Source organism: Lampris incognitus, chromosome 2 (assembly GCF_029633865.1).
Source record: "Lampris incognitus isolate fLamInc1 chromosome 2, fLamInc1.hap2, whole genome shotgun sequence".
Classification (NCBI taxonomy): domain Eukaryota; kingdom Metazoa; phylum Chordata; class Actinopteri; order Lampriformes; family Lampridae; genus Lampris; species Lampris incognitus.
The window spans coordinates 10,910,704-10,930,077 of record NC_079212.1 but is presented as its reverse complement, the minus strand read 5'-3'; the positions used below and the strand labels follow the sequence as shown (position 1 = coordinate 10,930,077).

The 19,374-nt window shown below is 43.9% G+C and overlaps 1 protein-coding gene across 1 annotated transcript in view; it reads left to right on the top strand.

Annotated features, from left to right (window-relative positions):
- The window catches only part of LOC130108314 (inositol 1,4,5-trisphosphate receptor type 3-like), an 82,223-nt gene extending 65,093 nt beyond the window's left edge, over positions 1-17,130 (top strand). Inside the window, 17 exon segments of the mRNA XM_056275211.1 lie at positions 270-470; positions 958-1,068; positions 3,644-3,739; positions 3,898-3,999; positions 4,973-5,059; positions 5,450-5,560; positions 5,692-5,884; positions 6,190-6,309; positions 6,999-7,171; positions 7,430-7,594; positions 8,702-8,891; positions 10,125-10,223; positions 10,518-10,636; positions 11,008-11,173; positions 12,394-12,554; positions 13,255-13,416; positions 15,386-17,130. Of these exon segments, the coding sequence (XP_056131186.1) occupies positions 270-470; positions 958-1,068; positions 3,644-3,739; positions 3,898-3,999; positions 4,973-5,059; positions 5,450-5,560; positions 5,692-5,884; positions 6,190-6,309; positions 6,999-7,171; positions 7,430-7,594; positions 8,702-8,891; positions 10,125-10,223; positions 10,518-10,636; positions 11,008-11,173; positions 12,394-12,554; positions 13,255-13,416; positions 15,386-15,502 (2,373 nt within the window). The 3' untranslated portion in view covers positions 15,503-17,130.
- The last annotated feature ends 2,244 nt before the right edge of the window (positions 17,131-19,374 follow it).

Genomic DNA, 19,374 nt, shown 5'->3' with positions numbered 1-19,374 from the left:
GCACAGTCTGTAGGAGGCTTTAGTCATTCCTTGTGTATATATCTGAAGTTTATATTGTTGTGTTGTTATTCTATGTTAGGTACACTGAGAGAGCCACGAAACTGAAGTCAAATTCCACGTGTGTGCAAACCTACATGGCCAAGAGACGTGATTCTGATTCTTAACAATAACTTACCAGCCGACCAACCTGTAATTCAACTAAGACAGAAAACTTTGAAATGTTGAATGACACAGTAAGTGTGTGTGTGTGTGTGTGTGTCCCCGTCCAGAACTTTCTGCGTTGCCAGAACAATAAGACCAACTATAACCTGGTTTGTGAGACTCTTCAGTTCCTGGACATCATGTGTGGAAGTACCACCGGTGGTTTGGGGCTGCTGGGACTTTACATCAATGAGTCAAACGTCCATCTGATCACACAAACCCTGGAGACGCTCACAGAGTACTGCCAGGGGCCCTGTCAGGAGAACCAGGTACACTAATCTATCACAGAGTAGTACAACCACCGAATCTAATCCATGACAGAGTAATAAAACAACTAAATCTACTCAAGCCCAGAGATATAGAACAAGTTAAACTAATCTACCACTGATACACAGAACCAGTTAAACTAAACTAGGTAGACTACTGTATCTCGAACTCACACCACCAGACAAACCAGTGTCACAGAGATAAAAACTAGAAAAACGAGGAATTTAATACAAATATACAGAAGTAGATCGGATATAAAACAAAATAATTGTTACCTGTTACAGAAACATATAGTTAAACTCTTTAATGAGGTTTGAGTCAAATATTTGGATAAGGAAATTGAATACATTAATCTGACACAGTTGTGTATCTAAATATTTGCCATTTATTACAGAGTAGTGATTGATGTTGATTTTGTATCGGTGTGTGTGTGTGTGTGTGTGTGTGTGTGTGTGTGTGTGTGTGTGTGTGTGTGTGTGTGTGTCTCAGACATGCATTGTGACGCATGAGTCCAACGGCATTGACATCATCACAGCACTGATCCTGAATGACATCAGTCCTCTCTGTCGGTACCGCATGGAGATGGTACTACAACTGAAGGTATGTCTATCTTGTACTTTATACAGAGTATACCACATCAAATATACCCACTGTAAGCTTCAGTACCTTTGTTTGTTCATGTGTGTGTGTGTGTGTGTGTGTGTGTGGTCTGTAGTCTGTCTGGTTTGGTTTGTATGAGTGGTGCCATTCATTTCTGCCTAGAACAAGAACTGTTTCCTCTTGAGGGTGCAGCGCCAATGTTTGATAGCCCCTTGAGATGTAGCATGTAGCTTTCAGCCACTGGGATCCTAGCTTGTGCTTCATGTAGCCTCTTGCTAGCAGCCTGGGGGGCCACAGAATGCTTATGAATAGTCTCAGCCGGCTGTTTTTCATCTATTACTTTGATAATATTAGCAGTCATCAACTTAAAGGCTTTGGCGAGGGCTGGGTCAAGTTCATCAGAGATATCAGATTCGGTCTGGTCGCCATCTTGTGTGCACTTACCGGCAACAGACGGGGTTTCCTTTTTGTTTCTATTCTTTTAGTTTCTTCCCATTTTGTGAAAAGACTGTGGCCGAAAGTTCTCTAAGGACATGGCACAAAATGTTAATACCAAAAGTGGCTTTCAACGCACAGTTGTTGTCAGGATAAACATAATTAGAGCTGAGTGGCATGGAGCTCTAGCCAAAACGTAGTAATCACTTCGCCGCCATCACGTGGAGGAGGTGGAGGCATTAAAACAGGCACTGGGTGGTAGTGAAGAGTTGCTGGATGGCGGGGCAAGCACTGCAGAAATAGTGAGGGAGACAGCTAGGAAGGTACTTAGTGTGTCATCAGGACAGAGGAAGGAAGACAAGGAGACTTGGTGGTGGAATGGGGAAGTACAGCAAAGTATACAGAGGAAGAGGTCGGCAAAGAAGAAGCGGGATAGTCAGAGAACTGAAGGAAGCAGACAGGAGTACAAGGAGATGCAGTGTAAAGTGAAGAGAGAGGTGGCAAAGCGAAAGGCGTATGGTGAGTTGTTTGAGAGGTTAGACACTAGGGGAGGAGAAAAGGACTTGTACTAATTGGCTAGACAGAGGGACCGAGCTGGGAAGGATGTGCAGCAGGTTAGGGTGATCAAGGATAGAGAAGGAAATGAGCTGACAAGCGAGGAGAGTGTGTTGAGAAGGTGGAAGGTGTACTTTGAGGGGCTGATGAATGAAGAAAATGAAAGAGAGAGAAGGTTGGATGATGTGGGGATAGTGAATCAGGAAGTGTGGTGGATCAGCAAGGAGGAAGTGAGGGCAGCTATGAAGAGGATGAAGGGTGGAAAGGCAGTTGGTCCAGATGACATACTGTGGAGGCATGAAGATGTTTAGGAGAGATGGCAGTGGGGTTTTTAACTAGATTGTTTAACACAATCTTGGAAAGTGAGAGGATGCCCGAGGAGTGGAGAAGAATACAGATTTTCAAGAATAAGGGCGACGTGCAGAACTGTAGCAACTACAGAGGTATAAAGTTGATCAGCCACAGCATGAAGATTTGGGAAAGAGTAATAGAAGCTAGGTTAAGAGGAGAGGTGACGATCAGCGAGCAGCAGTATGGTTTCATGCCATGAAAGAGCACCACAGATGTGATGTTTGCTTTGGGAATGTTGATGGAGAAGTATAGAGAAGGCCAGAAGGAGTTACATTGTGTCTTTGTGGATTTAGAGAAAGCATATGGCAGCATGCCAAGAGAGGAGGTGTGGTATGGTATGAGGAAGTCGGGAGTGGCAGAGAAGTATGTAGGAGTGGTGCAGGATATGTATGAGGGCAGTGTGACAGTGGTGAGGTGTGTGGTAGGAATGACAGATGGGTTCAAGGTTGAGGTGGTATTACATCAAAAATTGGCTCAAAGCCTTTTCTTGTTTGCAGTGGTGATGGACAGGTTGATGGATGAGATCAGGCAGGAGTCTCTGTGGACTATGATGTTTGCAGATGACATTGTGATCTGTAGCGAGAGTAGGGTGCAGGCTGAGGAAGCAGCATTCACTTTTTCAGCAATTTGAGCTACAGTAGCTCTTGCGTGGGATCAGTCCAGACAGGTTAGCCTTCACTCCCCATGTGCATCAGTGAGCTTTGGGCATCCATGACCTTGCTGCCGGTTCACCAATTGTCCTTCCTTGGACCACTTTCGGTAGGTACTGACCACTACATACCAGGAACACCCCACAAGACCTGCCATTTTGAAGATGCTTTGATCAGTCATCTAGCCATCACAGTTTGGCCCGTGACAAAGTCGCTCAGATCCTCACGCTTGCCTATTTTTCCTCCTTCCAACACATCCAGTTCAAGAACCGACTGTTCACTTGCTGCCTAATATATCCCACCCCTTGACAGGTGCCATTGTAACAAGATAATCAATGTTATTCACTTACCTGTCAGTGGTTTTATTGTTTTGGCTGATTGGTGTATATGCACTGTTACTTGTATGTGTCCAAGACAAATTTCCTTTGGGACAATAAAGTCTATCTTAACTTATCTTATCTTATCTTATCTTATTTTAACATAAATTTTTGGTTCGGGGGTAGAGAGTCAATCACACTTCAGTGACAGTTGTTGAAGATTATATTGACATTGATGCTGATGTTGATGGTGTCTCTGGTTGCTAGGACAATGCTTCCAAGCTGCTGTTGGCTCTGATGGAGAGTCGTCATGACAGCGAGAATGCAGAGAGAATTCTGTTCAACCTTCGACCCCGAGAACTGGTCAGACCATCTCTCCTTCTCTCCTCCTTCATTCTATTTTTCCCTCCCTCCTCTCCTCATCCTCCTCCTGCTCTCTCTCATATTGTTTGTGTGTGTGTGTGTGTGTGTGTGTGTGTGTGTGTGTGTGTGTGTGTGTGTGTGTGTGTGTGTGAGTCCAGGTTGACGTCATAAAGAAGGCCTACCAACAGGAGAGTGAGTTTGAGGAAAGCGAGGTCTCTCCCAGGGAGGTTGGACATAACATCTACATCCTGGCACTGCAGGTACAAACTCAGCCCCTCATTGGCTGGCTGCATGGCTCTGTGCTTTAGGAATCAGGAACACTTTATTGTCATTTCAAAATGGCAATAACAAAATATCGTTTCCCCCAGCCCACAGCAGCACAACACAAAGACAACAACACATATCCCGAAACTACAAGAACACATATATCCAAACTAAACAGCAAAAAAAAAAATCACTGTCCAGTTGAACGAACGCCAACCAGGATGACTGTTGGAACTGCCGGTCTTCATGGGCTAGCAGTTAGCTTAGCCTGCCCCGCTTCTGTGTCTTGTCAGACCGCCCTCGGTGTTTCCTCTGTGGGCACAGCTTTGGACAGGGCTGTGGTGCTTGGGCCCACAGGACACAGCAGACCAGGCTCCCCTAGTCGATCCAATGCCAGCTCTCCCAGCCAGACACCTTCGACACACCTCCCCGCAGTCCACACGACGCCACTAAAAACAGTCAACGTGAGGCGAGGCCACCGCCAGACCACCCTCAGTGTTATCGGAACGCCAGTCTGCATGGGCTAGCAGTTAGCTTAGCCTGCCCCGCTTCCGCATCCTGTCAGACCGCCCTCGATGTTTTCTCTTCGGGCACAGCTCCGGGCAGGGCCGTGGTCCCTGGGTCCACAGCACGCAGAAGACCAGGCTCCCCCAGCTGATCCAGCGCCAGCTCTCCCAGCCATCAAATGAAGACACATATTTAGACAGACGTGGACAAAGGCACTGCATGGACGGCACTGGGTGAGGCTGCCGCAAACATGAATTCGTGCCGCCACCTTCCCATACTGGTACTGGGTGAGGCCGCTGCAAACATGAATTTGCGCCGCGATCTTTACTGTTGGTTAACAGGAGATCCGTCCTCCTGTCAATCAGTTACCAGCTGTTGTCTTTTTGGTTCTTTGTCAGCTGTTTTTTTTAGTTGAGACCGAAGGAAATGAACGAATTGAACTTGTTTGTGTTTATCTGCCAGTTGGCCCGGCACAACAAGATCCTGCTGAACCTCCTGAAACCTCCAAAGAGGAGCAAAGAGGATGGAGAGGAGGGAATCTCCTCCATGGTGAGCATCTCTGCCTGTCTACCTGTTTGTCTGTCTTCCTGTCTACCTTTCTGTCTGTCTACTTACCTGTTGTCTTGTGTACCTGTTTGTTTGTCCGCCTGCCTGTCTTCCTGTCTGTCCATCTGCTTGTCCATCTGTAGTGTTGTAAAGGTTTGTAATAACAGTCAATGAATGTTTTTGTAAATTGAGGAGCTCTCTATTCCCTGTCTCTGTTTTTAATTCTAAACTGTTGTCTACTGTATTAAAAATGATTCTGTTGTTATGATGCTGTTCAGTAATAATGATTTTATCATCATGTTGCTACCTGTCTGTCTGTCTGTCTGTCTGTCTGTCTGTCTGTCTGTCTGTCTGTCTGTCTGTCTGTCTGTCTATCTGTCTGTCTCTCATCAGCTGAACCTGAACAACCGCCCTCTGTCTCAGATGTTGAAGTCTTCAGCACCAAATACTGTGGTAGAACAAGACCCGCTGGAACACTATGACCAACTCACTGCCCAGATAGAGGTACCATTACTATCTACCACTATAAGTACTGCTGTAAGTACTAATGCTACTACCTTGACAATCCTACAGCCAACTCACTGTCCAGATCGAGGTATTATAAAGTGTCTCTTCGTCTCCATCTCCACCTCTAGATAGTGCGTGAGGATCGCAGTATGGAGCAGATTGTTTTTCCCGTTCACCCCATCTGTGAATTCCTGACAGAGGAGTCCAAGTTCCGTGTGTTCAACACAACTGAGCAAGATGATCAGGGGTCAAAGGTCACCCACTTCTTTGATCAGGCCTCCTTCCTCCATGGAGAGATGGAATGGCAGAAGAAGCTGAGGAGTGAGAAATAAATTAAACACACATAAGCATGCGCGCGCGCACACACACACACACACACACACATACACACACACACTGTTGTAGACCACATATTGCTCTTATTATTGATGGGATGAAGGGTCAGATGTGTGTTTCATGTAATTACATTAGTATTATAAAGCATTTACTTAAATCTGGTCCTCGTGTGTGTGTGCGTGTGTGTGTGTTTGTGTGTGTGAGAGCACATATGTATATAAGTATGTATCTATGCATATTAATATTTTGTGTGTATGTGTGTGTGTGTGTGTGTGTGTGTTACATTGTAGGTATACCTGTGTTATACTGGTTTTCTAGAAGGATGACACTATGGGGCTCCATCTCCTTCAATCTGGCCGTCTTCATCAACCTCATCATTGCTTTCTTCTACCCATATGACTCTGGACAAGGTACTGTTATATTACTATTACTATTAATATTACTATTATTAATTACTAATACTACCACCAATGCTGCTGCTACTTTAACTGTTAGTGTCACACAAAATCAATCTAATAATAAAATGATAATCTGAATTTTTTCATGTAATATCTGTTTCGTTGCTATCTATCGCTATGGTAACAGTCACGATTCAGCTGACTCTCAGTTCATGAAAGCCTTTGCTTATGAAAGCGTTTACATTTAAAACATGGGATCAGTACGACACTGTCAACAAAAATTCAGGCTACGCCTATGAAGCATGACAGGAACTGGCACGTTTTACTTTTGTCAGCAGTGATTGGTCCACCAGAGAGGAGAAGGTGGAACTTCCTCTGTGGTGGGCCAATCAGAGAGAAGCTTCAAAGATAGTCGACTATTAAAAGATAGTGGACAGTGGAAATCTTCGAGATTCCTACTTGAAATACTGTTAACGATAGAAACCCTTAACAGAAAGAAAGACTTTCAGCCTCCAAAACTTAGTCTGTTATCACATGAATCTCTCTTCCTCTTCTCTCTCTCTCTCTCTCTCTCTCTCTCTCTCTCTCTCTCTCTCTCTCTCTCTCTCTCTCTCTCTCTCTCTCTCTCTCTCTCTCTCTCTCTCTCTCTCTCTCTCTCTCTCTCTCTCTCTCTCTCTCTCTCTCTCTCTTGCTCTCTGTAGGAGCGATAGACGACTCACTGTTGCTGATGCTGTTCTGGATCTTGGCTGGTCTTTCTGTTCTGGGGCTCTTCTCTCAGCGTTACGGCCTCAGACCGCTCACCGTGGCTCTGATTCTGCGCTCCATCTACCACCTTGGCATCGGCAACACCCTGGTGCTGCTCGGGACGCTCAATGTAAGAAAACCCACCACAGATGTTGGAAAGTCAATTTCGGGGAAAATTACAGAAATTTTCCGACACAGATTTCAGCCATCAGACCTTGGGAAGATATTTGAGCTGGTTTGATATAACCCGTCAGCATGCCACGTTTTATGATATCCTGGCAATGAAACTGTCATGTCAAGTACAGTAAAAAAAACAAACAGCTGATGTTTAAACCTCTGACCCTTTCTCCGGCTCCTGTCTGTGTCTCTGTGTGTTGTGTCTCTGCAGCTCATTAACAAGGTGGTGTTTGTGGTGAGTTTTGTCGGGAACAACGGGACGTTTATTATGGGATATAGAGCGATGGTGATGGACGTGGAGTTCCTGTATCATCTGGGATATGTCCTGACCTCAACGCTGGGACTGTGTGTGCACGAGCTCTTCTACAGTATACTGGTACAGTGTGTACTCTCTAACGATCCCCCATGTACTGCATGTACGAATACACACAAGGCGAGGCAGATTTATTCATGTAGCACATTTCAGCAACAAGGCAGTTCAAAGTGCTTTATTTATTTATTTTTATGCCCCCCCCTTTTTTTTTTTTCTCCCCAATCATAACAAGCCAATTACCCCGCTCTTCTGAGCCGTCCCGGTCGCTGCTCCACCCCCTCGACCGATTCGGGGGAGGGCTGCAGACTACCACACGCCTCCTCCGATACATGTGGAGTCACCAGCCGCTTCTTTTCACCTGACAGTGAGGAGTTTCACCAGGGGGACGTAGCGCGTGGCAAGGATCACGCTATTCCCCCCCCCCCCCAGTTCCCCCTCCCCCCCAAATAGGCGCCCCAACCGACCAGAGGAGGCGCTAGTGCAGCGACCAGGACATGCACCCATATCCAGCTTCCCACCCACAGACACGGCCAATTGTGTCTGTAGGGACGCCTGACCAAGTCGGAGGTAACACGGGGATTCAAACCAGGATCCCCGTGTTGGTCGGCAACGGAATAGACCGCCACGCCACCCGGACGCCCTCAAAGCGCTTTATATTAAACCTAAAAGGCATTAAGAAAAGCAAAATAAGGCAATAAAAAGACATTTCAAAACAAACAAAAAGAGTAAAAGTTACAGTGCAGTGTAAGATGAAAATCAAAAACTTCAAGTTTATTTAATAAAAGGTAGCGGCAAAGAGCAAAGTCTTCAGCCTCGATTTAAAAGGCGGAGGGTTGTAGCAGACCTGCAGTTTTCAGGGAGTTGTTTTTTCCAGATATGTGGTGCATAAAAACTGACAGCTGCCTCTCCATGTTTAGTTTAGACTCTGGGGACAGAAAGCGGACCTGTCCCAGACCATCTGAGAGGTCTGGATGGTTCATAGCGCAGCAGTAGAGCAGAAATGTGTCATGGCCCTAAACCATTCAGTGCTTTATAAACCAAGAGCATCATACACACAGAGTAGCACAGCACGTGACACACCCTGAAGATATGAACCGAGTCTGACTGATGTCAATATGTCTGTCCGTCTGTTCTGTCTTTTCACATCTCTCTCTCTCTGTCTCTCTGCAGTTGTTTGACCTGATCTATCGTGAGGAGACCTTGTTTAATGTGATCAAGAGCGTGACCCGTAACGGTCGCTCCATCCTGCTGACTGCGCTGCTGGCGCTCATCCTGGTCTATCTTTTCTCCATCGTCGGTTTCTTGTGCCTCAAAAACGATTTCATCATGGAGGTCGACCTACTGCCACAGATAGCCGAAGGTAACTCCCCTCCCCTGTTACATCTGACCTTTGACCCCTGACTCCTAACCTATTTATTAACTTAGGTCAGATATTTGAAATACAGCCTAATAGTCCAGCAGAAATTATTTGATCCCAACACGGGAATCGCCGGTTCGAATCCCCATGTTATCGCCGGCTTAGTCGGGCATCCCTACAGGCACAATTGGCCGTGTCTGCGGGGGGGAAGCCGGATGTGGGTGTGCGCCTCCTCTGGTCGGTCGGCGCGCCAGTTCAGGGGGGAGGGGGAACTGGGGGAATAGTGTGATCCTCCCACGTGCTGCGTCCCCCTGGCGAAACTCCTCACTGTCAGGTGAAAAGAAGCAGCTGGCGACTCCACATGTATCGGAGGAGGTATGTGGTAGTCTGCAGCCCTCCCCGGATCGGCAGAGGGGGTGGAGCAGCGACCGGAACGACTCGGAAGAGTGGGGGGTAGTTGGCTGGATACAATTGGGGAGAAAAGGGGGAGGAAACCCCCCCCCCCAAAAAAAGAAATGATTTGATCATGGATATTAGTTGTGAACATAATAAATATTATTTAGACTTTAGTAAACATGTCATAAGAGTCCTATAAGGATAGAATGTAATACTTCAAAAATAAATACTACTATTGTAGTACACAGGAATCTGAACATCTAACAGAACAGCTAACAACACAAACTGTCACTTCTTGTTGTATTTCATGTAATATATGTGTAGTGTTTCTAATGTTTTCATATAATGTTGGAAAATTAATATGATTTAATGATATAATAGTATACTATAATTGGATAAGTAAAGTATATTAATATAGAATATTAGCATATTGGTAGTATAGTATGTTACCATAATATTTTGATATACTAGTATTAGTATGTTATTAGTCATATGTAAGAAGTATAATAAATAAATGCTTTTCATTTTAAACAGATTCTTATTCTGATGTTGACCACCTGCCTCACAAACCTCCTGCTCCTAACCCCTGAAACCAGATCCTAACCTTTGACCCCAAACTGTGTCATCAGCCATCTTATTCAGGACTTACCAGCCTCTGACCTTAAGAGTGATGTGTGTGTGTGTGTGTGTGTGTGAAGTTGTTTTACTGTCCCCTGACTTGCTTGGGGAAGGTAGATGGGTGGCTCTTTCTCCTCCTTGAACAACTACGGCTGATGTGCTTTTGTGCAGGGCGCATCAGCGTGTGTTGTGTAACCGGTTGTCTTGTTTCTGTACTGACAGGTCACAGCCAAGCCCCTCCGGACATCCTGGAGTCCTGCTCAGCAGACGGAGTGAGCTGCACCGTCGAGACCACGGCTGTGACTGCTGCTAAAGATGATGGTAACAATTATCTATCTATCCATCTAAACTATCCGTCTGTCTGTCTGTCTTTGTGTTTGTGTTTGTGTAGTTAATTAGAATGGCCATTTAGTTCTGGTGGACTGACTGAATCGGTTGAGCGGTGTCAGTATTAGTGCCGCTATTTAAAATCATTCTGGAAGATGAAGATTTTTAAGTGAATGTCCAATGAGCCAAAAGTAGACCTCTGTCTGACGATGACAATGACTGTAGTAACGTGTGTGTGTGTGTGTGTGTGTGTGTGTGTGTGTGTGTGTGTGTGTGTGTGTGTTCCAGAGGAGGATAACACAGAGCGTGCATGTGACACTCTGTTAATGTGTATTGTGACGGTGCTGAATCACGGTCTGAGAAACGGAGGAGGGGTTGGAGACGTTCTTCGAAAACCATCAAAAAACGTAAGGAGACATCTATCTATCTATGTCTGTCTGTCTGTCTGTCTGTCTGTCTACCTGTCTGTCTGTAGATTACAGTACAGTTTTGTGGAGTGAGAGGCTGTGATTGGTCTGTCTGTCTGTCTGTCTGTCTGTCTGTCTGTCTGTCTGTCTGTCTACCTGTCTGTCTGTAGATTACAGTACAGTTTTTTGGAGTGAGAGGCTGTGATTGGTCTGTCTGTCTGTCTGTCTGTCTGTCTGTCTGTCTGTCTGTCTGTCTGTCTGTCTGTCTGTCTACCTGTCTGTCTGTAGATTACAGTACAGTTTTTTTGGAGTGAGAGGCTGTGATTGGTCTGTCTGTCGATCCATCTCGGTATTTCTTGGTGTCTCTGCAGGAGCCGCTGTTTCCAGCCAGGGTGGTTTATGACCTGCTCTTCTACTTCATAGTCATCATCATCGTCCTCAACCTGATCTTCGGCGTCATTATCGACACGTTTGCTGACTTGAGAAGTGAGAAGCAGAAGAAAGAGGAGATACTCAAGACCACCTGTTTTATATGCGGTACCAACTACCTCCCTTCATACATACCTATTCAACTAACTCACTAACTAACTCACTCACTATCTAACTCACCAACTAACTCACCAACTAACTCACTAACTCACCAACTCACTCACTCACTAACTAACTCACTAACTAACTCACTCACTATCTAACTCACCAACTAACTCACCAACTAACTCACTAACTAACTCACCAACTAACTCACTAACTAACTCACTAACTAACTCACTAACTATCTAACTCAGTGGTTCTCAACCTTTTTGGGGTCCTGGACCCCCTGCGTATTTTTGATCTACCCTGAGGACCCCTCCACCTGATCTTGGGGGAGGGGGGTTGCAATTTGATAGAAACAGTAGAAACTGCATTTTAAATGGCATTATAGCATTTATTCACTCTTTGGGGCAAAAATAAGAGCTTTCAGTTGTAACTTAGATATAGTTACCAAAACAGAATTCTTATGCAGTAACTTTCAGATATATGTAACAAAACAGAATATGTATTCAGTAACTTTCAGATATATGTAACGAAACAGAATATGTATTCAGTAACTTTCAGATATATGTAACAAAACAGAATATGTATTCAGTAACTTTCAGATATATGTATCAACACAGAATATGTATTCAGTAACTTTCAGATATATGTAACAAAACAGAATATGTATTCAGTAACTTTCAGATATATGTAACAACAGAATTTTTATGCAGTAACTTTTAACAATGCAAACGGGAGCGAGATCTCTTATTAAAATACAATAAATTACACTTGTGAAACAGATGTAATTAGAGAAAGAAGTCCTGTTACCCTTTATAGTTTAGGTAGATAAAGGTCTCAGTCACATCTGAGTAAAATAATCCTATTTCTATAAATGTCATAGGGTTAGGGTTAGGGTTAGGGTTAGGGTTAGCTGGAGGTAACATGGGGATTTGAATCGGCGATACCCATGTTGGTAGGCAACGGAATAGACCACTACGCTACCCGGACGCCCCTAAGTTGGGTTAGGTGGAAAAAGTAGACTACACCCAATGATTAATAAATGTGCCACCAATCTAACTGACTGATTGATTGACAGGCTGACAAGACCTCATAGTCTGTTTTACTAACTGACTGACAGGAAACACAGCTTAAATAACACAGAGACTGTTATTTAAGCCGTCTTTCCTGTCGGTCAGTAACAGATTCCTCAGATTAAATAACCTTCTGTTTTTTACCTGCAGGTCTGGAGAGAGACAAGTTCGACAACAAGACGGTGTCCTTTGAGGAGCACATTAAACTAGAGCACAACATCTGGAACTATCTCTACTTCATCGTCCTGGTCCGTGAGAAAAACAAAACCGACTACACCGGACCCGAGAGCTATGTAGCATACATGATCAAGGTCCACACACACACACACACACACACACACACACACACACACAATGTGCAAACAAAGTCATTACGGTTAATCACTTGTTGAGCAAGTCTTCTTGCCTCAGAAAGCCAGCCATGATCTGTGTGAGATATTAGTCTGGAAAGCATCCAGTAATAATCGACCTGCTGCCAAGTAATTCTGGTTCCACCCACTGATGATGCCCCTAATGCCCCTTTTCCACTGCATGGTCCTGGCTCAACTCAACTCTGCCCTGTTCAACTCTACTTGCTTTACTTTTGGGGATTTCGTTTTCCACTGCAGACTGCAGATAGTATCCCCTAACGGCGAAGCCCCGCTGGTCATTTGTGGGCATGTTGACTAGTATTTTTATTTATATTTAAATAAATATAAATAAATATACCTATATTTATAGAGGTGTTTTCATGTCACCTTTTAGTATCGGCTCAGCTCACTTGGAACCTCGATAGAGGTGATACCAAAAAAAGTACCTGGTACCAGGTGTCATCCCTAATTTTTGCCCAATGTTAAACCAAAAAAGTGAGTAGAGTTGAGTTGAGTCGAGCCGGTACCATGCAGTGGAAAAGGGGCATAAAACAAACACCTATAGAGTCTTTGAACACAATGTCCTTTCTTACTTTTTGCTTCGGTCTTTATTTTTCTTTCTTTCTCTCTATTTCCTTATTTGTTTGTTTGTTTCTTTCAGAATAACAACCTGGACTGGTTTCCGCGGATGCAGGCGATGTCTCTGGTGGTTACTGACGGCGACAGCGAGCAAAATGAAATGAGGATGTTACAGGACCGATTATCGACTACCATGAAGGTGGTGACCACCCTGACTACCCAACTGACCGAGCTAAAGGAACAGGTATACACACACACACACACACACGCACACGCACACACACACACACACACACACACACACACACACACACACACAACATGGACAGGAGCAGCAATGTGACCTCATAGGTTTGAGCAGGGAATATAACGACTAACATCTCCTGGAAATGAAATATCTCACATTTTTATCTTGGTGTACTCAGGTTTTATTCCACATCAAACCTCACAGATGAGCGGTTTCCTCTTGCAGATGTTGATCGGATGTGTAAAATCCAGGTCCAGAAATTAAAAGTCCAAACCGGTTATTTGCTCCACCCATGTACTAAACCAGCTGATTTCATTTACTAGTTTCCTCTACCTAGCTGGAGAGGATGTTGTTTAGCATCAGCTAGTTTAGCACAGTGGTTCTCCACCCTCTCGAGGCACAACCCCCCAGAATAATCAGGTTGGTGTTCACACTGAGACATTTAACTGGCAACACCGCGATGTAAACATATTGATCGCTCATAAACTGTCTGCCCAAGACTGTTGAGGGATTACTGTAATACAACACATGAAAGCTACCAGACTCACACAGGAAGACCGTCACTTTGCCCACAAACAGAACAACAACTAATTCAATTTTGGCTTTAATTAGTGTTTTTAGATTTGTTGAAATAATGGCACCTCATGCACATACTTTGACCCTCACAAACACACTCAGTAAAATCAGTTCTAAGACAAATGATAGCGCTGGTGCAGGCGGTACAATGTAAAAACCGTTCCCCGGTCTAAAATATGTTATTTTATTTTTCCCACGGCTATGCATTGCAAATTGAGGTTATTCACGCGTGAGCTCGTCTTACTAAAGGTTAGTCTTTGGTATATTAACTATATACATTACATATTAACCTTGTTGTTCTTGACTGCACCTGCTATTAGTTTGTTGTCGTCCTCGCTGTCCTTCGATTTTCTCGACAACCGTTCCTCCACGCACAATAGCCACCAAGACCACTGCATCCCAGGGTCCTCTTAAGAAGCTGACACTTAAAATGCATCCCTATTATCTGCACAGAAGCTGTTATTGCTCAGGTATGTCTTAGGTGAATCATAAATTGATTGTGTTTTAAAGGTGACAATTATTTATGTTAGACTTCTGTAACATTCAGTGCCTGCAATGTTTATTGGTACTGATGCTGATATGAAGAATGTTTATTATTATCTACTAAATGTACAGACGTTTAGTATTGTACTGCTCTCCGAGGGCCAGCGCAGAGTGCACCGCCTGCTGTACTGTGACGGCACAGCAATTAAAGAGCCTGTACTCCTATATTTCACATCAGGTGCGCAGTGGTACTGGATGGGTTCATGCTTGTTTTCTCCACCACCGTCTGGCGACCCCCAGAAATTATCTCGCGACCCCCTTGGGGGTCCCGACCCCCCGGTTGAGAACCAGTGGTTTAAAATATGGATGGAGCAAATACAATGGTCAGGACTTTTACTCTCTGGACTTGGTTTTAAAACCTCTGGATGTGATTTACAGAACCGATTGAATCCGTCCGGTGTCTCATCTCTGACTTTGTGTTTCTGAATGCTGCTCGTGAGCTCCTTTGGGCTTGTGGTGTGTGTTAGCGAAGCCCATGTCAAAGCAAACTCAACACGTGAACCCATATGGTTTTGAATAAGACACAGAAAACTTGACACTGTGTGGAAACTTTTTTTTATTTTAAATATGAATAAAATGCTTTTTTATGTTCCTTTTTCATACCTTTCACATGCACCAAGCACCTATGTGGATGTCACATTGTGACATCCTGGTTAGTTGTAGTGTGTTACCACAAGCGTCCCATAAATCTTTGTGCAACCTTGGACCCTTGAAGTGTCGGCCCCATGGGACTGACCTTCATCAGTGGGACCTAAGTGTTTACAGTGGACGATGGCTGCGAGCTTAATGACAGAGACACAGTTTAAATGTGTAAATTGACCCCACTTCCCATTTCCTGTTTCTGAAGATGACAGAACAGAGGAAGAGGAGGCAGAGGATGGGTTTTGTCGATGTCCAATCAGGAGCCGCTGCTGCGCTCCCCCCTAGTGCAGCGGGAGGGAACCACCAGATGTACAAATCATGAAGACAGAAAGACAAGACTTCCTTTTTCTGTCCTAAGAGAGAACCAGCAGACATAATACATCTGAGAAGAGACTGTTTGACACTCAAACCACACTGACAGAGACAGTCATGGATAGTCATGACGCAACAGAAACATTACATCAGAGAGGATGGTTTGGGACAACATTTGGTACTTGAATTTGTGAACATGTTGAGATGGGTGTGCGTGTGTTTGTGTGTAAACACATAAAATCTAATCCGTTTGTGTTTGAAAGTGATCTGTTCGGGCTCTGATTTTTCTCTTGAAAGTGTCGGAATTAGCACACAGGTAAAAGAGACTGGCAAGAGGTTGGCGTTTCAGTTTCATCATGAGTAGACAAGAAGTTGTATGTGTGTGTGTGTGTGTGTGTGTGTGTGTGTGTGTGTGTGTGTGTGTGTGTGTGTGTGTGTGTGTGTGTGTGTGTGTTCGTTCTTGAGAATTTTAGGGGATTCAGGCCAGGTGTCTATTCACATTTCAGTCACTTTGATTAACAAATGAAAGTAGTTTTATCAGTTAGAAACCTCATTTTCCTGCTATCTGACCAGGTGGAGGTCACCTCCGTCTGCTGAGAATTTAAATCTGAAGGAACTTAACTAGAGAACCCACCGTACCTTACTGAATGTGAAGGGAACTGAACCGGCCATATATATATATTATGTGTGAATCATGAAATATTATAATTTTAGTGATATATGTATACTATTGTTATTGTGATTTAATAGTAATATATTTATAGAGATGAACTCTTTTTTAACATGTGACGCTAACGTAGTATAGACACTGGACTGAGTTGTTTTAACTGAAGTGAAATTATATAGATCTCCCTCTCACCCTTTTTCTGTTGGTGTATGTCCTCCTCAAGCTTGGGTCCTCTTCCAGAGGCCTGGGAGTTTGAGGGTCAGTTTCTTAGTTGTTCCTAGAACTGCACTCTTCTGTACGAAGACCTCAGATGTTGTTCCTGGAATCTACTGGAGCCACTCTCCCAGTTTGGGAGGTCACAGCCCCTGGTGCTCCTATTACCACTGGGACTATTGTGGATTTCACCTTCCACTTCCGATCTGGTTCTTCCCTCAGCCCTTGGTATTTCTCAAGCTTCTCGTGCTCTTTCTTCCCGATGTTGCCATAACTTGGGATTGATCTGAGGCCTCTGTCCAGAAGTGTGTAGTCCTAGGGACAGCTAAGATACTGTGCAGAACCCTCAAACTCACAGGCCTCTGGTTAAGGACCCGAGCTTGATGAAGACACACACCACCTGAAAAAGGGTGAGAGGGAGATTTATATATATTATATATATTATATGCTAGCAAACTGACTAGCAAGCACCAGGTGTTTTTTATGTCAATATTGACTTCAGATAATTATCTGGGAACTAAATGCCCTTGGCTTTAAAAAGTAAAAGTGTATCATTGTGAAGTGAGCAACATCTTTTGGGTGAAGTCCTTTTTAACCTAATCTAATTTTATTCCTTTAAAATGACTTTGATTAAAATGCCTTTTTCGGATACAATATACCTGTTTCAAGATCTACATGAAGATGCAAACCTTTGAAAATGTTCTATCTTCAGATGTGATGTTGAAGGCAGCTAAGCTTGTTATCTTTAAGTTTTGAAATACAGTTTTTAATGAATCTTCATCGTCCACACCTTCCTGTGTCCATCATTCACAATGTCATCCTTGCATTCCAACAGGAAGTCATTTTAAATACCCTTAGGTCTCATTCCATTGTAGTCCATGAGAGAATTAGAAATAATCCTTTTATTGACAAAAGAAAATGTATTTAGTTATGTGCTGGGGAAAACGTTGCATGATCATGAGAGAAATAGAGTACAACTTCAGATGGAAATATTTCCCATAACTTCAGCCTTGGGACACTTAAGATGGCTGTAAAGAGAGATTTTTACATTTGCAGATGTGTAGTGTTAAAGCGTGTTAGCATCGTTCCTGGTCTGGTTCTCCTTATTATGTTCTAGAACCAGATCTTCCTTCTAAAAGTCGAGTAACAGTATTTCACGATCTGCCCTCCGCTGGTTTATGTCCCACCTCTCTGGGAGATCTTTTAGAGTATCTTGGAGGGGAAAAGTGTCCAAACTGCATGGCTTATCCACAGGGGTACCTCAAGGGTCAGTGCTGGGTCCCCTTCTCTTCTCAATATATACACCACCTCACTTGATGCAATCATCCGCTCCCATGGGGTCTCATACCATTGCTATTGCTGACGATACCCAGCTCTTCCTATCATTCCTGCCAGATGACCTCACAGTCTCGGCACGGATATCGTCATGCCTTGCTGATGAATAGCTCAAATTAACAACAACTTTCACTAGTGTGTAACAACTTTAATGAAACATCAAAACTGTACAGTCACGTAGAACAACTGCCAAAAACTCCAACAATGACCCTCGGAAGTACAATAAGTTCCACGCACTTGGGGAGAGGACCCCTGGATAGCAATGTGCAATGCCTGCTAAAAATGTACAATTTAACAATCTCCCCATTCTTTAAAAGAAAAATAAGAGCAAATGATAAACAACAGAAGTTTTTTTAAGTACCCTAAAGAGAAGTAGCCTATTAAAGTCTCTATTAAGAGGGAAACTTGTTTTATTATAATTTTCATAAAATCAAGTCCATCGAGTAACTTGTTCGCAGTCTCTAATCAAGCTTCCACACTCCCTCATTCAGTGCCTTAAAGAGCATTAGAGCTGATGCTCCCTTTTTGTTAAACAGTCAGCGAGCTGTTTCTTTGTGGCTGACCACAGCACATATTGGATCCTTCCACTGTGGAGGAGCTCCTTCATGTTGCTAATTTCAAGGCGGAGCCTTTTCTCTGTCACTGACTTGGTAGAATTGACAGCATCCACAAGGAAATTATTATCTGTAACACATGCCACAGGCAAGATGTGCTGTGTAGCCTCACCTACGGTAAGTTCAGAGTAAAGTGTGGACAGAAAGATGGCATTGTCAGTACCATCAGCAAGTGTCTCTCCAGCTAAAGTATTCCAGACAACTCTTCTGATTCTTTTTGATTGCCGGCAGATAGGTGAGAATCGTCCTTCCTTACCCATAAGGACTATGAGATGTCCCCCTTGAGTACCTCCATCTGAAAGGTTTTCCATTCTTTACATCAGGTTTAACCACGTCATCCAGATCTGATTCGAACAGTTTAGTCATTCTTCTCAGTGGATTTGTTGCAGGGTAGGACTAATAATATGGGATTTGCTATACGAATATAGGTAACATATACCTCCATTAAGTCATATTTAGATAAAGTTAAAGAACCCTCCACCTCTATAAATGATGAATTAACCTCCAGAGCAAGTCTGGTTCCAATAAAACAAACCCGTGGTGTTGTTGCGGTGGACAGGAGGCTGGTTCAGCTGAAGATGAAAGGAAGAACCCGATTTAAATTTACTGTTTGCAAAATTTGCTGAAGTCCCGTCTTCCTTCATGACTGCTACTGAACATCCAACAAAGCTTCAAGGTGAACGCTGCTGGTCTCTGTAAGCTACCATGAGAGGTCACTGGTTATGTAGGGAAGCATAAATCTGCATTACAGGTTCCTCAACTTCACCTTTATTTTAGTTCCCGTGGCCTCAGCTATGCCTTTTTTTTAACTACTTTATTGATCCCCATAGGGAATTCTTTCTCTGCATTTAACCCATCCTAGCTGTGTAGCTAGGAGCAGTGGGCAGCCACCATGCAGCACCCGGGGACCAGCTCCAGTTCGTCTTGCCATGCCTCAGTCAAGGACACAGACAAGAGTATAAACCCTAACATGCATGACTTTTTTTGATGGTGGAGGAAACCAGAGCACCCGCAGAAAACCCACCACAGACACGAGGAGAACATGCATACTCC